This window comes from Mirounga leonina, unplaced genomic scaffold (assembly GCF_011800145.1).
Source record: "Mirounga leonina isolate KUSES-001 unplaced genomic scaffold, KU_Mleo_1.0 Mir_82, whole genome shotgun sequence".
Taxonomy (NCBI): Eukaryota; Metazoa; Chordata; class Mammalia; order Carnivora; family Phocidae; genus Mirounga; species Mirounga leonina.
In genome coordinates this window covers 10,412,520-10,430,145 of record NW_023270825.1, presented here as the reverse complement: position 1 = coordinate 10,430,145, position 17,626 = coordinate 10,412,520, and the positions used below count along the sequence as shown (strand labels likewise).

The 17,626-nt window shown below is 40.7% G+C and overlaps 1 protein-coding gene across 1 annotated transcript in view; it reads left to right on the top strand.

Moving 5' to 3' along the window:
• The window catches only part of UNC79 (unc-79 homolog, NALCN channel complex subunit), a 193,454-nt gene that overhangs the window by 155,809 nt on the left and 20,019 nt on the right, over nucleotides 1-17,626 (top strand). Inside the window, exons 41-43 of the mRNA XM_034992429.1 lie at nucleotides 3,614-3,718; nucleotides 11,683-11,760; nucleotides 17,426-17,515. Coding sequence (XP_034848320.1) covers nucleotides 3,614-3,718; nucleotides 11,683-11,760; nucleotides 17,426-17,515 — 273 coding nt within the window. The remainder of the gene's footprint in view (nucleotides 1-3,613; nucleotides 3,719-11,682; nucleotides 11,761-17,425; nucleotides 17,516-17,626) is intronic.

The window sequence follows — 17,626 nt, the reverse complement described above, 5'->3', positions numbered from 1 at the left end:
TGAAAATACTACATTCTAAAATTTGAGGTCTATAGCCACAGAGATATTTAGAAGAAAATGTATAGTCTTAAATACTTCTGTTGGAAAAAAAGAGAAATGAAATGAGCTAACAAGTCAAGTTGAAATAAGCATAACAGAGTAACTATAAGATGATTTAAAAGAAGGAAATAATAAAGATAAGAGCAACAATTAATGAAATGGAAAACATAGCTACAGTGGAGGATCAGTACAACCAGAAGGGGGCTCTTGGGTTAGACTAATAAAATAGATAAAACTTTGGCAAGACTGATCAAGGGAAGCAGAGAAAAGACCCAGATAAAGAATATCAGCAATGAAAAAGAGAATGTAACTCTAGACATATTAGAGATTTTGAAAGGAACAACTCTATGCTAGTAAATCTGAAATCTTGGACAATAGGGACAGTTTTCTAGAAAAATGTAACATACGACAACCAGGAAAAAAAGATGGCTAGGCCTAAATGATTAAAAAAATGGAATCACTAATGAGTAACTGTTCCAGTTTTAAAGACGACTTCCATTAAACACTGAAGGAACAGAGTGAGCTCTACTTTGTGCAAACTAAGAGACTCGAAAGAAGGGAGAGCTTCCAACATCTTTTATGAGGCCAGTAGAATCTTGATCCCAACCAGACAAGGGCAGTGGGAGAAAGGAAAATTACAGGCCAATTCTACTCCAAAGGTATAAATATTCAGGATGAATAATAGCAAATTAATGTGTTAAAAAAATAAAGCCTCATGGCCCAGTGAGGATTTGCTTGAAATATAAGAATGGTTTAAATATTAGAACATGGATTTATGTCACCATTTTACCAGGATAAAAGTGAAAAATGTGTATCATTATCTCAGATACAAAAGAAGCATTCTATATAACTCAACATCCATTTGTGATAACTCTTGTAAAACTAGGGATAGCAGGGAACTTACTTAGCTTGTTATAGGGTGCCTACCGGAAACCTCTGGGAAACGTTATACTTACTGGTGAAATGCCAATGTGGTCCCTTCAAAATACTAAGTAAGACAAGAATGCCCATTATCACTGCTTCTGTTCATTATGGTCCAGGTGTAGGTCCTCCTCAATTCAGTAAGATAGGAAGAAGAAATCAAATGTATAAGGATTGGAAAGGAAAAATAAAACTCTGACTTTCCATAGATGGTGTAATTACAAATGAACTGAAGAAATGTAGACATCTTTTTATAACTGTTGTGAGAGAGCTCAGCAAGGATGCTGGTTACAAATGAATACCCAAGAATCTTCCACCTTTAATATTCAGCTAAAATGATTACAAAATATACTTTAAATGTATTTAAAAATGTCATTTATTGTGTCAACAAAGAATAAATCTAACAGAATGTGCAAGAACTTATGGAGATAACCAGAAAGTTTTATTCGACATTAAATAAATGGAGATAGATCTCATGTTCATGGATGAGGATCCAGCATAATAAAGACAGTTAATTCTCACAAAATAACCTATAAATTTAGTATAATTTTAATAAAAATTTTAGACTTCTCTCCTGATAATAATGGGCTAGATCATTTGAACCTATCTTCCCACTTAAAAAGTTAAAGAAGCGAACAGAATATTTTCTGAAAACTTCAGTGCATCAAAATGCTAACCAGATATAGATGAATCACCAGGCTAAGATCTGGGAGAGCACAGAAGGGCAGAGATGTGACTGAGAGGCTGAGTTGCAATTCTGGAAGATCCAGGAAGGGAACAAGAGTCAGAATCCAGGACTTTCAGTAGCAGGGACTCGGTCTGATTCTGCACAGGACCACAAAGTAAAGATAACCCAGAGATGAAATCGTCCTCACACCAATTGAGCTCAGTGTCACACCCTCTGGTGGCCCAAGATAAGATATTACAAGGCTTGTGTGTTTATTAAGGTAACCCTGGACCAGGCTAGTGCTTCCAGGAACCTGGCAAAAAGCAGAGAGCTCTTTGGATGAAGAGAACATTTCAAGCCTCGAATGATTTCTAGAAATATTTATTTATTTATTTATTTATTTATTTATTTATTTATTTATTGTTCTTTTAAAGATTTTATTTATTCATTTGACAGGGATAGATACAGTGAGAGAGGGAACACAAGCAGGGGGAGTGGGAGAGGGAGAAGCAGGCTTCCCGCAGAGCTAGGAGCCCGATGCGGGGCTTGATCCCAGGACCCCGGGATCATGACCTGAGCCGAAGGCAGACGGTTAACGACTGAGCCACCCAGGCGTCCCTAGAAATAATTTTTTAATAAAACTTTAAGCACGCAAAGATCATTGAACACACAAGAGGGCAGTATACCATGAGTAAAAATGAGGAGAAAGAAAAGAAAGTAGATCCGGTTACTTGGTTATGAGGGCACAGAGCAGGCTTCTGAGGTGCTTGCGATGTGCTTGCTCTTTGACCTTGGCGTTCAGACGATACGAGTCCATTTTATCTGCACATTTGTGTCTTACGTACTTTTCTGCATGTGTGTTGTAGTTGGCAATAAAAAAAAAACTTACAAAATTGAAAATGATCCCATGTTCTATTAACAGGAGAATAGATCAATGAATTCCGGTGTGTTCATATAATAAAATATAATTAAGCCATTTAGTTAAAAGAACTAGAGCTACACGTATCAATAGGGACTAATTTCAAAAATAAAATGTAGTGAGAAATTAAAAGTTGCAGAAAGAGATGCACAGTATGATACTGTAATAGAAAGTTACAAAGACATGCAAAAATAATATTATACCTTGTAACAAAGGCATGCATATGTAGTAAAAACATAAGCACCAGGTTCAAAATAGTGGCTACTTCAAGGAAGGGAGAAAGAAAAGAGAGCACCATATAGGTGGTTGCAACTGTTTCTGTGATTTTTTTTTTTTTTTTTGAGATAGCAAGCACATGAGTTGTGGGGGGAGGGGCAGAAGGAGAGAGAGGGAGAGAATCTTAAGCAGGCTGCAAAGTGTGGAGCCTGATGTGGGGCTTGATCTCACAACCCTGAGATCATGACCTGAGTGGAAACCAAGAGTCAGACGCTTAGCCAACTGAGCCACCCAGGCACCCCTCTGGGATGTTTTATTTATTGTGAAAAATGTTAAATCAACATGTTGCGATTTGACAAAGATGGGGGGTAGTACATAATATACTCCGTCTGTCTATTTTTCTGCGTGCTTAAGCAGCACATTTGAAAAGTGGGTTCTTTAGAGAGGATACGAGACCCTGAAAATAGCTGTATATATTTTTCTCTAAATAAATCATTTTCTTTTGGAAATAATGCTTTTCGATTTAATTTCTGCATTTCTTGGAACTTATCATTTCCTGTGAACAAGAACCCAATCCAGTGGTTTCAGTATTTAAGAGCTATCCTATCTTTTTCTTATCCATTGAATGATGTGTTCTCGGTGCTTCTATAAACTCATTACTCACACAAAAATGCCCTTTAAAGTTTTTTCTTTTTCGTTTGAGTTTTATTTCTTAAGGACAGGTCATTATGCATTTTCAAATACTGGTTTTCATTTCCAACCTGTGAATCTTTTGGAAGCTCTTTTGACATAGATCTGTTCTAACCGAGTTTTTAGACATAGCTTACCTTCTTCTCTTTTGTTCTGTTTAGGAGCGGGATAAATTCTACTTGTCTCGTAGTGTTGTTCTGGAGCTCCTGCAGGCCCTGAAGCTCAAATCCCCTTTACCAGATACAAACCTCCTCCTGCTTGTCCAGGTGGGCTTCTGTGTTGTTTGTAATACTTACCACAAGATCCACCATGTTTGGAAAAATTAAGAAAGGTGTGGAGCATATGCACAAATCGAGTAACTCCTCCTGGAAATGAGAACTAATCTATCTTATATGAGCCATGACCGAAGTAATATTACGCCCTTGGCACTTCCACTGGCTAAGAAAGACAGAAAGGGAGCATTTATTTTGTTCCTACAGTGCAACTAGTGCTGTGAGGGGCCAAAGAAGAAGGGGACACTAATTTCTGCCCTCAAGAAATTTACACCTGGTTAGGTCAGAGGGCAACTCATGAATGGCTACCGGAGCTGGTAGGGAACTGATAAAGCCACAGATGGGGGACTAGGCTGAGGTCTGGTTGCAGAGTCATGTCCATACGGATGGGTCGCCACATCTCCATGAAGCAGAATTGAAGGTGAGGGTGGGCCCGACCACAGACAATCAAGTGGCAGGACGTACGGAGTCCAGCCAGGGTGGCAGGTGGAGGTGAAAAGCACCAGCACCCATAGGAGCCCCGAGGCAGAAGGGCTTGAATGCATACAAAGAAGGTTCTGGAGAACTTATCAAGTTAATGCTTTTGGCTGTAGGGTTGCTGATGAGGGGCTGAAACCCTCCATCCCTGGCATCCTTAGCTCAGCATCTTAGACAAGTGTGCAAGTTTTTATCACACATGATAGGCTCTGATTAGTGCTGTGAGAGAGAGCTATATAAACAAAGTCCTGGTGGGGAGTTAAGAGCAGGAGGCATCCCATCTCATATGATGTGAAACCAGGGAAGACTTCATGAAAGAGGTGGTATTTGAGCCAGGCCACCAAGAACTGGTGGGTGTCTTTTATGAGGTTGGGGTTCAGCACCAGGGGCTGACTGGCTTCAAGCAATGGGGGGAGGCTTTAACAGGAAGGTGGAATAAATTTAGGGATAATGACCTGAGGATGAAGTTGAGAAAAGCAGGCTGGTACGCTAGAGAAGTTAGCAGGGGATCAGGTAGACTGGGACCCCACCTCATACTCCAAGGCTAGACTTAAAGACGTGGCCATGCACTACGCCTGGGACCAGGGTATCATTCAGACTGCCTTTGTGCAAAGTGCTCAGGAAACGAGTCACAGCTGTTTTATTTCTTCCTGATGAGCATGAAGACCAGTCTCAGAGTCTGGGCCTACAAGGTTGAGATTAAATGACCAGGGGACAATGGGAGCTTGATATCAAAGAACTAGACAAGTGTCCTTGAATCTTAGGTACCTGGGGTGCCATTGGGAGAGATGAGGGAGAAGGAAAGGTCATAAGCATGGTGTGCCAAGCAGCATGCTTGGTACTTTAATCCTCCCCTCACTTAGTCCTTACAACCATGGGAGGTATTAGTTCTGTGTCGCAGGTGAGAGACTGGGGCTCAGGGGGGTTCAGTGACTTGCCCAAGACCACACAGCTGACATAAGTGGTGTCCACATCCACCAGGGTCTGTTCAGTGTGGAGCACAGCCTCGTCAGGCTCCTGGCCCCTCTCACCTTGACGGCTCCTTGCTGTTTGTACTGCCTTCCCCTCTCTCCACACAAATGCAGGCTTCTGGCCTCTGGCTGACTAAAGGAATTTTGCTCAAACTCTGCTTTTTATCAGATTACTCCCTACACTGAAAACCTGCACTGACCTGAGCTATGAGGTCTTCCATCAGCTGGTGCCATTGACTATTGACAAATAGCCGCATTGACTATTCAGTAGTATCTCCCACTACAAATATTTACCAACCACCTGTGTCGGGCTAGGTTCTGGGGATATGGCGGTATAAAAGACATAAACCCTATCCCAATAACGTGCTAACCACTCTACCGGAAGTGTGCACGGTATGGAAAGTGCTAGAGCAGAGGGGGTGGCCGGCTCAGCCTGGGAGATGGAGGAAGGCTCAGTAAGTCAGTCGGAGCCCTGAACCTGGCCCAGGTGCTGGGGAAATGATTAAGCCATGGCCCCTTCCTCCCGGGAGTTTACAATCCAGTGGGCGAAGTTGACATGTAAGCAGACATTTCCAACACAGGGTGATGGGTACAGTTGCAGAGGTGTGCACTGAGTAAGGAAGTGATGTGGAAGAGGGACTGTGTGGGCATTGAGGTATGTGCAGAAGTTCAGTTTCCCTGGGGGACGAGGAGGAACAACAGCTGTCCCTTAGCATTTAATATCTACTACTGGTCTCCCTCCTCCCCCACCACAGACTCCTAATCCCTAGAACCAGAATCGAACGTTTCTCAAAGGCATGAGATTTAGTGAGAAGTTGGTGTGCTCTCAGTGAGCCCTGGTCTGGCTTTCCAGGGCACCCTGAAGCCCTCTGAGAGCACTGACCGCTGGCCAATGCCAGCAATGAATGTCGGGCATGATATAGCAAAACAAAACGGCTCGCATTGTACCAGGACGCTAGACAACCTAAGAGGAAGACGGAAGACAAATCATAGCCAGGAAGTACCCATGTTCCTAAGGAGGGGCTGACTTTGAAGCTCTTCCGGGGGATTGCCCCTGGCCAGCCCCTCCTGCTTCCGCTGCAGCAACTTCACTGCTTTTGAGTACAAGCACCTTGGACACAAACCGACCATAAGGGCGAAAGGGATCCACGCTAGTTTGGAGAAGAGGGCAGGTGGACTGGGCTTAGGGGGAAAGGCCCATGAGGGATTTAAGCTAGCAGGCTGACAGTGAATGGGAGTCACTGGCTTCTTACCAACCACCTGTGTCGGGCTAGGTTTCTGGGGATATGGCGGTATAAAAGACATAAACCCTATCCCAATAACATGCTAACCGCTCTACTGGAAGTGTGCACAGTATGGAAAGTGCTGGAGCAGAGGGGGTGGCCGGCTCAGGTGGTGGATAGTGTTCCAGATGGGCACCTGCAAACAGCCTAGGTTTCCAGCCCTAATAGTGCTTTCCTGCTTCCCTCGGAGAACGTTCCCTTCATTGCCCTCAGTCTTGAGCAGGGCTGATCCGTCTGGCTGATCTTCTTGGGGTCTAGCACCCCATGCCGTGACTGCTGCTGGGGGCTGGTTTTCTGTGAAGTACGTTAGTCAACCCTAATAAGCACTTGTCACAAGACAGCAAAAGAACACTGACAGTTCAAATTGCCCATTGCTTAAGGAAACCATGAAAACAGTGATTAGTGCATCACAACTAGGTGAATAAATAACAAAAACAAATTAGCTTTAGGAATAAAGAAGCCCCAAAGAGTAGATTGCTCTGAATGTGTTTTTCGGATTCTCATATACCATTTCAAATAAATACCATCTTCATCTTTTTAGAACAAGTATGTATTTGTCATGGAATCATTAAATGTTAAGAATCAAGTTGTAAAATTATTTAACTTGGAGAGGTATTTCAGAGACACTTTGGGGTCATGCCCATGAGAAACGACTTTATGAATAATGTTTCAATCTTCCCGATGAAAAAATGTTAAACAGTACACCATTTTGAAGTAATACATTTTTGTTCTATATACTCTTAGAATAAACCATTTTCATTACTGAGAGAAATAAAAGTTAAGCACACTTGAAAAAACAGAGGTAGTTTCCTTATCTGCCCAGTGGTTCCTCCTTAGCCAAGGAGAGAGGTCCTCCATGGGGCCCCTCATGGGCTGAGGGAGAAGCATCTTTTGTCTCTATGAATAGGACATCTTTCTGTAGGTTCTCCCAGTTCCTTTATTTCTTGCCCTTGACTGCAGGGTTCCTGCAGGTGTTCTCTGGACGATGGTGGAGGTGATAGCCTGTTGTCTGGTAGCTTCTCTTAGACCAGAGAATCTAGTCTGGAGTCTGAGAGAAGCTTTCATCCTTACTGAAGGAATATCAGTTCCTGGCACCTGGAAGACCAGGCTCACGGTACGGACAGATAATCTGTCTGGGGCCAACAGTGACTTCCTCTGCAGATATCAGCAACCATCATCTGATGGCAGTGAGAGTGGTTTTGTTTAACTGAAAATGCAACTTGGAAACAGAAAGGAAAGCATGCATTGGAATGAAAAACTCCCCCAGGGATCCATCCTGAATGACCCCTGACTGCATTAGTGACAGAGTCAGTTGCTCAGGCCTTGGGTTTTCCCTTCATTCTTTCCTCCCACAGGGACCACTAGGGTATTTCCATTATTGTTTCTCTAATCATGGACTGGGTAGATGAGTTCACAGACGTGGAGCCTTTAACATTCTTCTCATAGATAGATGATATCTTTGTTGTTTACCACGTACTCTGCCCTTAAAGAACAATGGAACATTTACCCAAGGGATGTGGGGCCACCCAAGTTTTAAATGGTTCAAGGTAGGGTATGTACCAATTGGTTTTTTAATTCTTAGAAATTCCTTCTGGAGGCCCGGTATCATGGGAAATCTCCCACCTGTTCACTGTGTCGTCTAGCCATGGCTCCTAGTACTTATTTTGACTTGTGTATCAGGTCAGGAGTCCTTAGATGTGCAAGTGGATTTTTTTTTTTTTTAAAGATTTTATTTATTTATTTGGCAGAGAGATACAGCGAGAGAGGAAACACAAGCAGGGGGAGTGGGAGAGGGAGAAACAGGCCTCCTGCGGAGCAGGGAGCCCGATGTGGGCCTCAGTCCCAGGACCCTGGGATCATGACCTGAGCCGAAGGCAGATGCTTAACGACTGAGCCACCCAGGCGCCCTGCAAGTGGATTCTTTACTTTTTCAAGAAAAGAGGCTCGGAGATAGGAAAGAATTTGCCAAATTGAAAAAGATATGTGTGTTCTTCAGAATCTAGATCGTCGACCAACAGGGCATAGTTCTTCAGAACTTTGGACAGATGCCCTATCTTGTTTTCGTTCAGACCCGTGGACATTTTTGCTTTCACCAGCAACCTCTTCTTTTCCGCTGGTCGGCTGTAGATAGCTTATGTGTAATAGGTTATTATAGGTGTTCTCTCGCTGGGATTAAAGCAGAGTCTTCATAATAGAGTGGTAACTCATTAAAAGCCTCTGTAAAGGCTATATAAGCCCAAATCAAAAAGCATTTCCTCAACTCCTATTATGTGTCAAGAGTAGACATTCTGCTCATTTGCATGTGGCTCTCCCACTGTGTGGGATATACCTGCACAGTCTAGCGTGAGAAACTGTGTGGGTGAAACATTCGCTTTTAAAGATAGGTTCGTGGTGGGCTGGAGGACAAAGACATGCGGAGGGATGGCTGTTGTCTTTAAGTCACAGATTACTATTGACGTGGGGTTATTATTATTAGTTGAGTTACTAATAATCTGATCACTCTCTGGGTGAGAGGTGGAGATATTATTTTGAGTCTCATTTTGATAATGAATTTAACAATGACACATAATAGATGTCGTGTTTCTTTTGTGTTCTTTTGTGTTCGTGCGGGAGTGCATGTTTCATTAGGCATATTTCTGTCTCAAAGTATGGAATTCTTCCCTCTGTGAAAAACATCCTTTCCCTCTCTGGTTTTAGTTATATCTTTATATTGTGAACAATTCTGTACAATCCGAATGGGGTATTGCAGCTCATGGTTGGCAGCTCTGTAAAAAAACAGAAGCGTTTATTAAGGTTTTAGTTGTACATATTATGTGAAAATTACACTGGATTTATTTATTTTTATTTTTTAAAAAAGTTTTTTAAATTTTATGTAAACTCCACACCACACATGGGGCTTGAACTCACAATCCTGAGATCAAGAGTTGCATGCTCTACTGACTGAGCCAGCTGGGCGCCCCCAAAATTACACTGGGTTTAAATGCATTGATAAAAAACAAATGGTAGATGGGTGATTTTTGATTAATTTTGACTTCTAAGAGTTACTGCAAAGCAGACATTTTAACTTGACCTCCCATCGAGGACGTGATATGACTGACAATCTACTTCCATGATGCTACTCGTTCAGCTTTGCTAAATGTGGGAGGCGAGAAGGGCTTCTTCTGAAGGGAGATAGAGACATTGAAGTTTTGCTTCTCCACTGATCTTCTCTTGCTCTCAAGGGCACAGCCAGGCCATGGAAGCACACATTAGGGGGCCATAGGCCTGAAACCACCGCAGAGCATCCTCTCTGTCTGAGCTTCCCTTCCCTCACACTTGTATGTACTTCTGTCCTCCCCTGGGCTTTTGGCTCTCATTTCTGCTGTAAAGAAATTAATTAAAATGTTGGTATCCTGACAGAGGTTTTGAAACTCAGTTCTAAGTAGTTTGTCTTAGATTGCAGACTCAGATAGCTTTTGAAAATACATTTTATGGGAGAACATGCAGTATCTGCCAGGAGGTTGGAACTGTTTCTTCTTTTGACCATGTACTTCCATCCAATATTTTACTTTTTTACTGACAGGTTCTGGCCAAAGTTTTAGGCTTTCCTTTTAAAAAAAAAAAAAACCCTGATTTATTTCCTTTTACTTATATTAGGAATAAGTCCAAGTGGTAAGCATTCCTGAATAAAATAATGGAAAATTTTAAGTGTTCCCTGGATGTTACTAGCTGGTACTTTCTTTGCCAGAGTCAGAGTTCATGGCCAAAGAGATTCTTCAGCTTTCTGTAACTATATTTGAGGCAAATGGAGATGATTGTGTGTGAATGAGGAGTGGAGATACGCATCTACTCCTGCCATGTGGCTGTCAGGGACAGCTGTGCTCGCTCTCCTCTGGCCCCCAGCTCAGTTCTGTGACGAAATACTCCTCCTGGAGGACTGTGCTTGAAGACCAGCTCTTGAACAAGGCCTTGAACAAGAAGGCTCAGGGTGCCTCAGAAGGTCTTTGGCCAAAATCTCTGCATTGTTAGCCAAAACCCGCTACCTATTAATGCTCTGATTCTGAGCCCTGATTAGCCTGACAGTATGCTGGTTTCTGTTTTTTATCAGACCCCCTTGAGCTTTTCTCTATGACCCGAACCCGTATTACTTCTCCCCAGTTTGCCAGGGACCTAACCTGCCTCGCAGGACCCATCATCTTGACCTACCTAACTTTTCTTCCAGTGTGAGAGTGGAATGGGTAGGAAGAACTGTCAGTGTCAAAGCTTCTTCCAGAGCCACTGAACTATGCGTAACAGCAGCTTTGGATCCCAGAGTTGTTGGGGCCACTGGCCAGAGGCCAGGCAAGAGAAATTAAGCGGGACTTAATCGTTCATAGCAAACTCTGCAGACTTCATGTTTAACTTTTTTTCCTGAGACCATTAATACACAATTGGGTATTGTATTAAGTGGGAAACACCTATAAACATCTGTAATGAAGCAAATTAAATCGTAACCTGGCACATCCATCCCCATCATGATCTTGTCATAATTGATTCATTGATTCATTTCACATGGTTTTGCTGAGCCCCTCCATGATGTCAAGCAGGAAGCTAGTTCTGCGGGGCAGGTGAATAGAGTCTGTGCCCTCGGAGAGCTCGTAGGGAGTTGCAACACAGACTCCTAGGTCACTGCAGTCTAGTGTCGTGACTGTTACAGGGGAAGTGTGTGAAAAGTACCGTGAGGCAAGGACAGGGGTAAGGGTCATTATCAGCACAGAGGATGGGTGTGGGTGACGTGAGAGAGGCAAGACCAGCAACTGAGGGGCCTCGGATGGGAAGAAACAGGTAGAATACTCACAATGAGGTTGATTGTTTTTCTGTCTTCATTTTAAATGTGTGATATAATGATGAAGTCTGGAAAAAATCTATGTGAATTCAGGAACTGTCAAGAAGTACTAAAGAATAAATAGAGTAACTTCAGAATAAATCTGATAGTGTTGACGTCTTTCCTTTCTCCCTTGATTGAATGCACCATTCCAGTGCCTCTTAGCTGTCTGGGTAAAGTAAGAATCTGTGTGTGTTAATCTCAGTACCACTCGACTGAATTTCTGATAGGCACAAACTGTCATGATTAGCAAACCCCATATATCCAGGGCAGATTGTCATGAGAGTAAACACTAACGAATTTAAACTGAGTTAATAAAACTATAAATAACTTATTACTGTCTAAGTGCTCTTAAAAGTAATTATGCTTTCAATTTCTTATTAGTTTATTTGTGCAGATGCTGGAACCAAACTAGCTGAGTCAACAATCCTGAGCAAGCAGATGATTGCCTCCGTACCTGGAGTAAGTCCTGACTGAATTAATTGTCTACATTTTATATTTCTTCTCATTTCCCCATTTAGTGAATAGGTATTTTTGGGTCTGTGTCCTGGTTCACTCTTGATAGAAAAAAAAAAACTATAAAATTGAGAACATATTAGCATTTTTTTTTTAAAAAAAGAACACTAGTGAAAATTTCAATTAATCCCAGCCCCTGGAAACTTTTAATTCCAGGAGACATGAGTAAAACTGAAGCAGCTAGTTAAGGGGAGGAAAGAAATTACCAGACATACAAAATACATTTGATTACAGTTCAGTTTTTCTAGAATCAGTTTTCTTAGACTGGCTCCTGTTAAACAATTCAATTTAACTACTGCTGGAAAGAAATAAACATTGTGATACGTTGGTTTCCTTTGTACTATTTCCTCTGAAAATTAAAAAAAAAAATTCCCATTATTATCAACTAGTGAATTATTTGGTAAAATAGGTTAAGATTGTCACTAACAGGGCTGAAGATGAGAAACCACAATAACACTGAGAGCAAGTAGCAATGAAACTCAGAAACTTTAGAGATATTCATTGTTAATTGAAAAAAAAATTAGATTTTCAGTAGAGTAAATTTTAAAGAAAAAAGATCACCTATAATCCCTCTGCCTTACGATTAGAACTCTGTTGTTTTACAAAATTTTTTCATACTTTGATCTATTCAGTATGCTAATTTGCTTATTTCCATATTGTTGGAAATTTATTTACTTTCCACTTTCATTGCTAGTATATATATGTTCCTATAAAGACCATCCTCATGTTTATTTTGAATTATATCCTTGGCATAAATTCTTTAGTCAGCGAGTAGGAATGTCTTAATAGTATGTATTCTCATATTGTTTTCTAAAAGGGTTTTATTAATTTACAAGTATACCAGTTTTACCCCCAATGCTAAACATTATTTTTTTTTAAATACTGGTTATTTAATTTTTTTTTTGATGTGGAAAAATTTTATGACAGAGGAAAAGTAACAATCACTCAGCCCAGAGATAGTTTTATTGCCAACATATTAACGTATTTTCTTTCACTTTTTCTATGCATGTTTTTTAAACCTAGTGAATTTATGATATAGATGTGGCTTTGGCTTCATATGTCCTAAGCATTATCCCCAAAGTTTGATGGATGCAGCGTTATTACCTCATGTGAACGCACCATAGAATAGTGATTAAGTGCATGTGGGTTAGACTCACACCAGAGTCTGAGGTCTGCCATTTACTAGCTGTGTGATCAGGAAAGTTATTTAATCTATGATTCTTTGATTTGTGTTATCTATAGAATGGGATATAATAGGGCCCAATGTCTAGTTTGGGGATGGAGTGAGACAATGCATGGAAAGCCTATTAGCATGATGCCAGACCTCGAGTCATGCTAAGTAAACATTACCTAGTGTGTATATTAGCAAACATTAATTATTTTGGGGTATTTTCATTATTTTCAATATTCTGCAATTGTAACTAATATGTGAGAAACATCTTTGTGCTTAAATCTTTGTCCATATTTGAGACTATTTCTTTGTAATATATTTTTGGGAAGAATTCCTAGACTATTGTCTTTTTAAAGAGTTCTTAATAGCAGTTAGGGTGATGGAGGATGCCATGAGATGAATTTCCAGCCACTTAACACACAAAAAGTTGATTGTTTGCTCATATAAAGTTTAAATGGGTGTCCAGATTAGAAGGAGGAGGACTTCCACATGAAAGGTGGGGGTCAGGTTCCTTCTCTGATGGGCAGTCCTCTGCAATCAACTGGTGGGTGGGAAAGAGAAGAGAATATGGTATGTGGAAGTTTTCATGGGCCAGGTCTGAATGACGCATATTTCTTCTACTCACACTCCGTTGGCTAGAACTGTCATATGGCCATTCCTGACTGCAAGGGATGGTGGGAAATTTGGTCTAGTTGCATGCGAGGGAAGAAGAGAAGCAGTTCTGTGAGGACTTAGCCAGTTACTGCTGCATACCCACTAGTTTCCTTATTGTTTAATTCTTTAAAACTCCGTATTTACTACCTACATGATAGCTTAAAAAATAATATCCCTAATAAATAAAAATTTTGTTGAAATCAACAAGTAAAAGACAAACATTCCAATAACAACAGAAAAGCAAAAACAGTTACAGGATCCATATGTAGAACCTTTTCCAGTGCCCAGTAAGCCATTCAGAATATGCCTTTTACCCTCACTAGCAATCAGTGTACTCTAAATTAATACAAAGTATTAAAATATTTAAAAACATAAAAATTAAAATCAGCTAGCAAATCGGCAGGTCTTTCTTAATGATTAAACTTGCTGATGATATGAAACAAGCATTTTTATAAGCTGCTGGTGGTAGTGAAAAATGGTATAACCTTGCCAAAGAACAGTTTGATAGTTTACTTCTAGTACGATATTGGAAAAAATAATTTAATATACACATAAGGAATATATTTATTAGAGTAGCATTTAAAATAGTAAAAATATGGAAACAAAATTAAGACCTAACATGAGTGTATTGTTTTTTTAAAAACTTTTATTTTGAGTATCATTGACATACAATGTTACATTAATTTCTGGTGGACAGCATGATGATCCCACAAGTTTCTATGTTATGCTCTGCTCAGTGTTGGCATTCCTCAACTGTCCATCACCACACAAGGCTAGTACAGTATCATTGACTGTATTCCTTATGCTCTGCCTTTTATTTCTGTGACTTACTCATTTCATAACTGGAAGCCTGTGTCTTGCACTCCTCTTCACTCATTTTGCCCACCCCTACTCCCCTCTCCTCTGGCTACCATCAGTTTGCTCTCTGTGTTTATAGGTCTGCTTCTGCTTTTTGTTTGTTTGTTTACTTACTGTTTTTTTTTTTTTAGATTCCACATATGAATGGAATCATATGGTATTTGTCTTTCTCAGTCTGCCTTATTTCACTTAGCATGATACCTCTAGGTCTATCCGTGTTGTCTCAAATGACACAATCTCGTCCTTTTCATGGCTCAGTAATATTCCTCTGTGTGTGTGTGTGTGTGTGTGTGTGTGTATACACACACCACATCTTCCTTATCCATTCATCCATTGGCAGACATTTAAATTGCTTTCGCATCTTGGCTATAAATAATGCTGCTATAAACATAGGGGTGAATGTGTCTTTTAGAATTAGTGTTTTTGTTTTCTTTGGATAAATAGCCAGTAGTAGAATTTTGGGATCATGCAGTGTTTCTATTTTTAATTTTTTGAGGACCCTCCATACTGTTTCACAGTAGCTGTACCAGTTTACATTCTCACCAGCACTGTACAAGGGTTCCTTTTCCTCCACATCCTTGCCAACACTTGTTATTTCTTGTTGTTGTTTTTTTTTTTAGCCATTCTGACAGGTGTAAGGTGACATCTCATTGTAGTTTTGATTTGCATTTCCCTGATGATGAGCGATGTTGGGGCATCTTGTCATGTGTCTGTTGGCCAACTGGATGTCTTCTTTGGAAAAATGTCTATTCATGTCTTCTGCCCATTTTTTAATCAGAGTGGTTTTGGGGTTTTTTTGGTGTTGACTAATATTAGTGTATGTTTAAATAAAGTAAGGTGCCTCTATAAAATAGGCTATTATGTGGCTACCAAATCACGTTTTCAAAGAATAATTAATTGGAAAATGCTTATGATGGATTTAACTTAAAAGCAGGCTAGAAAAAATGATCCCAGCCTTATGAAAATTATATGTATATGTGTATGTTGTATGTGTTCAAAATAACGGAAGGAAATATTCATAGTGACCATCTCACAAGTGGAGGACAGGAATTAGGACTGTGTGATTCTTCTCCTTTTTGTTAATTTCTATTTCCCAAGTTTTCCACATTGAACATGTGTTACTTTTGTAATCTTAAGAAACATAACTTTGCAATGAGATACGAGTTTCAAGGAAGAGTTGGGTATGATTCACTTTCATTCATGTTTTTGAGTTTCGGCTGCTTTTTCAGTACCTTATCATCAGTTTCCCTATTGAAATAAATATGGGCCTTCTGAAACAAGTAGAACCTGACTCGTTATGTTTTTCACTTTTTAAAAAAAACAACACACCTAAGGTTATGCTTACATTTTGCAAAGTAATTAAAAAAAAAAAAAGGTGGGTGGGGGGGATTGGAAATGATATGCTTTGTTTTATAAGTGTAGATGGCTAAGATGATCCTGTATTTTAAAGCTTTTATTAGATGTAGGTGCTGTCTCTGGAGCAAAAGTAACTGGATATTAGTAAATTCTTCGCTCTCATTTTTTGAAATTCAAAGTTGAGAAGACAAATATTGCATAACGCTCCTTGTAATTATTTTCTTTGACATTTACCTTGTTGAAATGGTATAAAATATTGCCTATGAAAGAAACAAATCCTTTTCAAGAAATTAAAGAACAGAGTATATGCTCCTATTTGCATGACATGTGAAAGGTCAGAGAAAATGGAATAAATCGGGGGGAAATCCTTTCTTGCACTGAAGGATTAATATTCCAAAAGCAGGAACACAATAACCTTTTATAATTCCTTCCCTTGATTTAAATTAAAAGAAGAAAACCGTAGAACATATGAGATGCTGGGAAAACACTCTGACAGCGCTTGCCAATGACCTTATTTTACTGTTTGTTATTGTGTCAGAGGAACTGACAGGCGTAACATTCTAGAAGAGATAGAAGGTGAGCTAGTTCAGGGCTGTGCAAATTTACATGCATATGGGAAAATGAGCACCACTGGGGGAGCTAGTTAAGTCTCTGATGTTCCAGATTTTCCAAAAGAAAGCCAAGAAAGGCCTTCGCGTAGTATTCAGACGGCTTCAAAGACGGCCTGCTTTGGATCCACATTGTACCCGGCCCGATGTGTGGGCTCGCTCACAGAGCTTTCGTGGAGCAGCTTGTCTGTTCATTTGCCTTTTCTTTGCTTATAATCCTAAATTCACTGCATCGCCCTGGGCAGGTTTATGCCATTTAATAATGGGGGACACAAGTGTGCTTTCTTTCCCTTGAAAACTTCCCAAACAGGCTGCTGGTGCGGGGGGAAGAGGATCATTTCACCTCTCTCTCTCTCTTTTATCCCTAGCAAGAACACAGCAAGCATAAAGCATACGTTTATCTCTTTCATTGCACGCCTACTGTGCATAAGGCATTAAATCGCAAGTGACTTGAATATAAGAATCTTGGACTCTTTCAGCACACATGAAGTCGGTTTCTATCCTTTTCGTTTTTTGATGGGAAAAGGTTCGAGCTTCTGGTGTCAGAATTAGGTGGCATGTATTTGGTGCATATCTAAGACTCCCCAGAGTGATAAGGGTTAGTGTAGTTTCAGGGTTGATTCATGTCATAAGGACTCTGATCCTAATGGCTTTTACAAAGGCTAAATCTGTGTATCCAGGCCAGTGTAAAAACAAGCACACAAAACCCAGTTCGATCCCCCAGTGGAGAAAAAGCAGGTTAACTCCTGTCTCGCCTGGGCTGTCTTAGCGCCTCGCCACCAGCCTTTTATCAGTTTTTGTCTAAACTGTGGGCAGACAGTCACAGACTCTGGAGAGTAACGGAGTGAGTCAGAGCTCCAGAAACTGAAACAGCTCGTTAGTAAACAGCGTGAAGCCAGAACAAGACAGTGACTGCAGTCAGGGCCACGGTGAAGGCGCCCCCAGCGTTGTCCTTGTGTTTCAGTGTGGGACTGCCGCGATGGAGTGTGTGCGGCAGTATATCAGTGAGGTGCTGGACTTCATGGCCGACATGCACACGCTCACCAAACTCAAGGTAAGAGGCTTCCTCCGGCAGCCGCGGTCCTACCAAACCCAGACTCTTGGGGGTCTGAAGCACTGGGTTTTCAGGCTGTGCAAAGAGGCAAAAGAGAACGGAAAGGCTGTT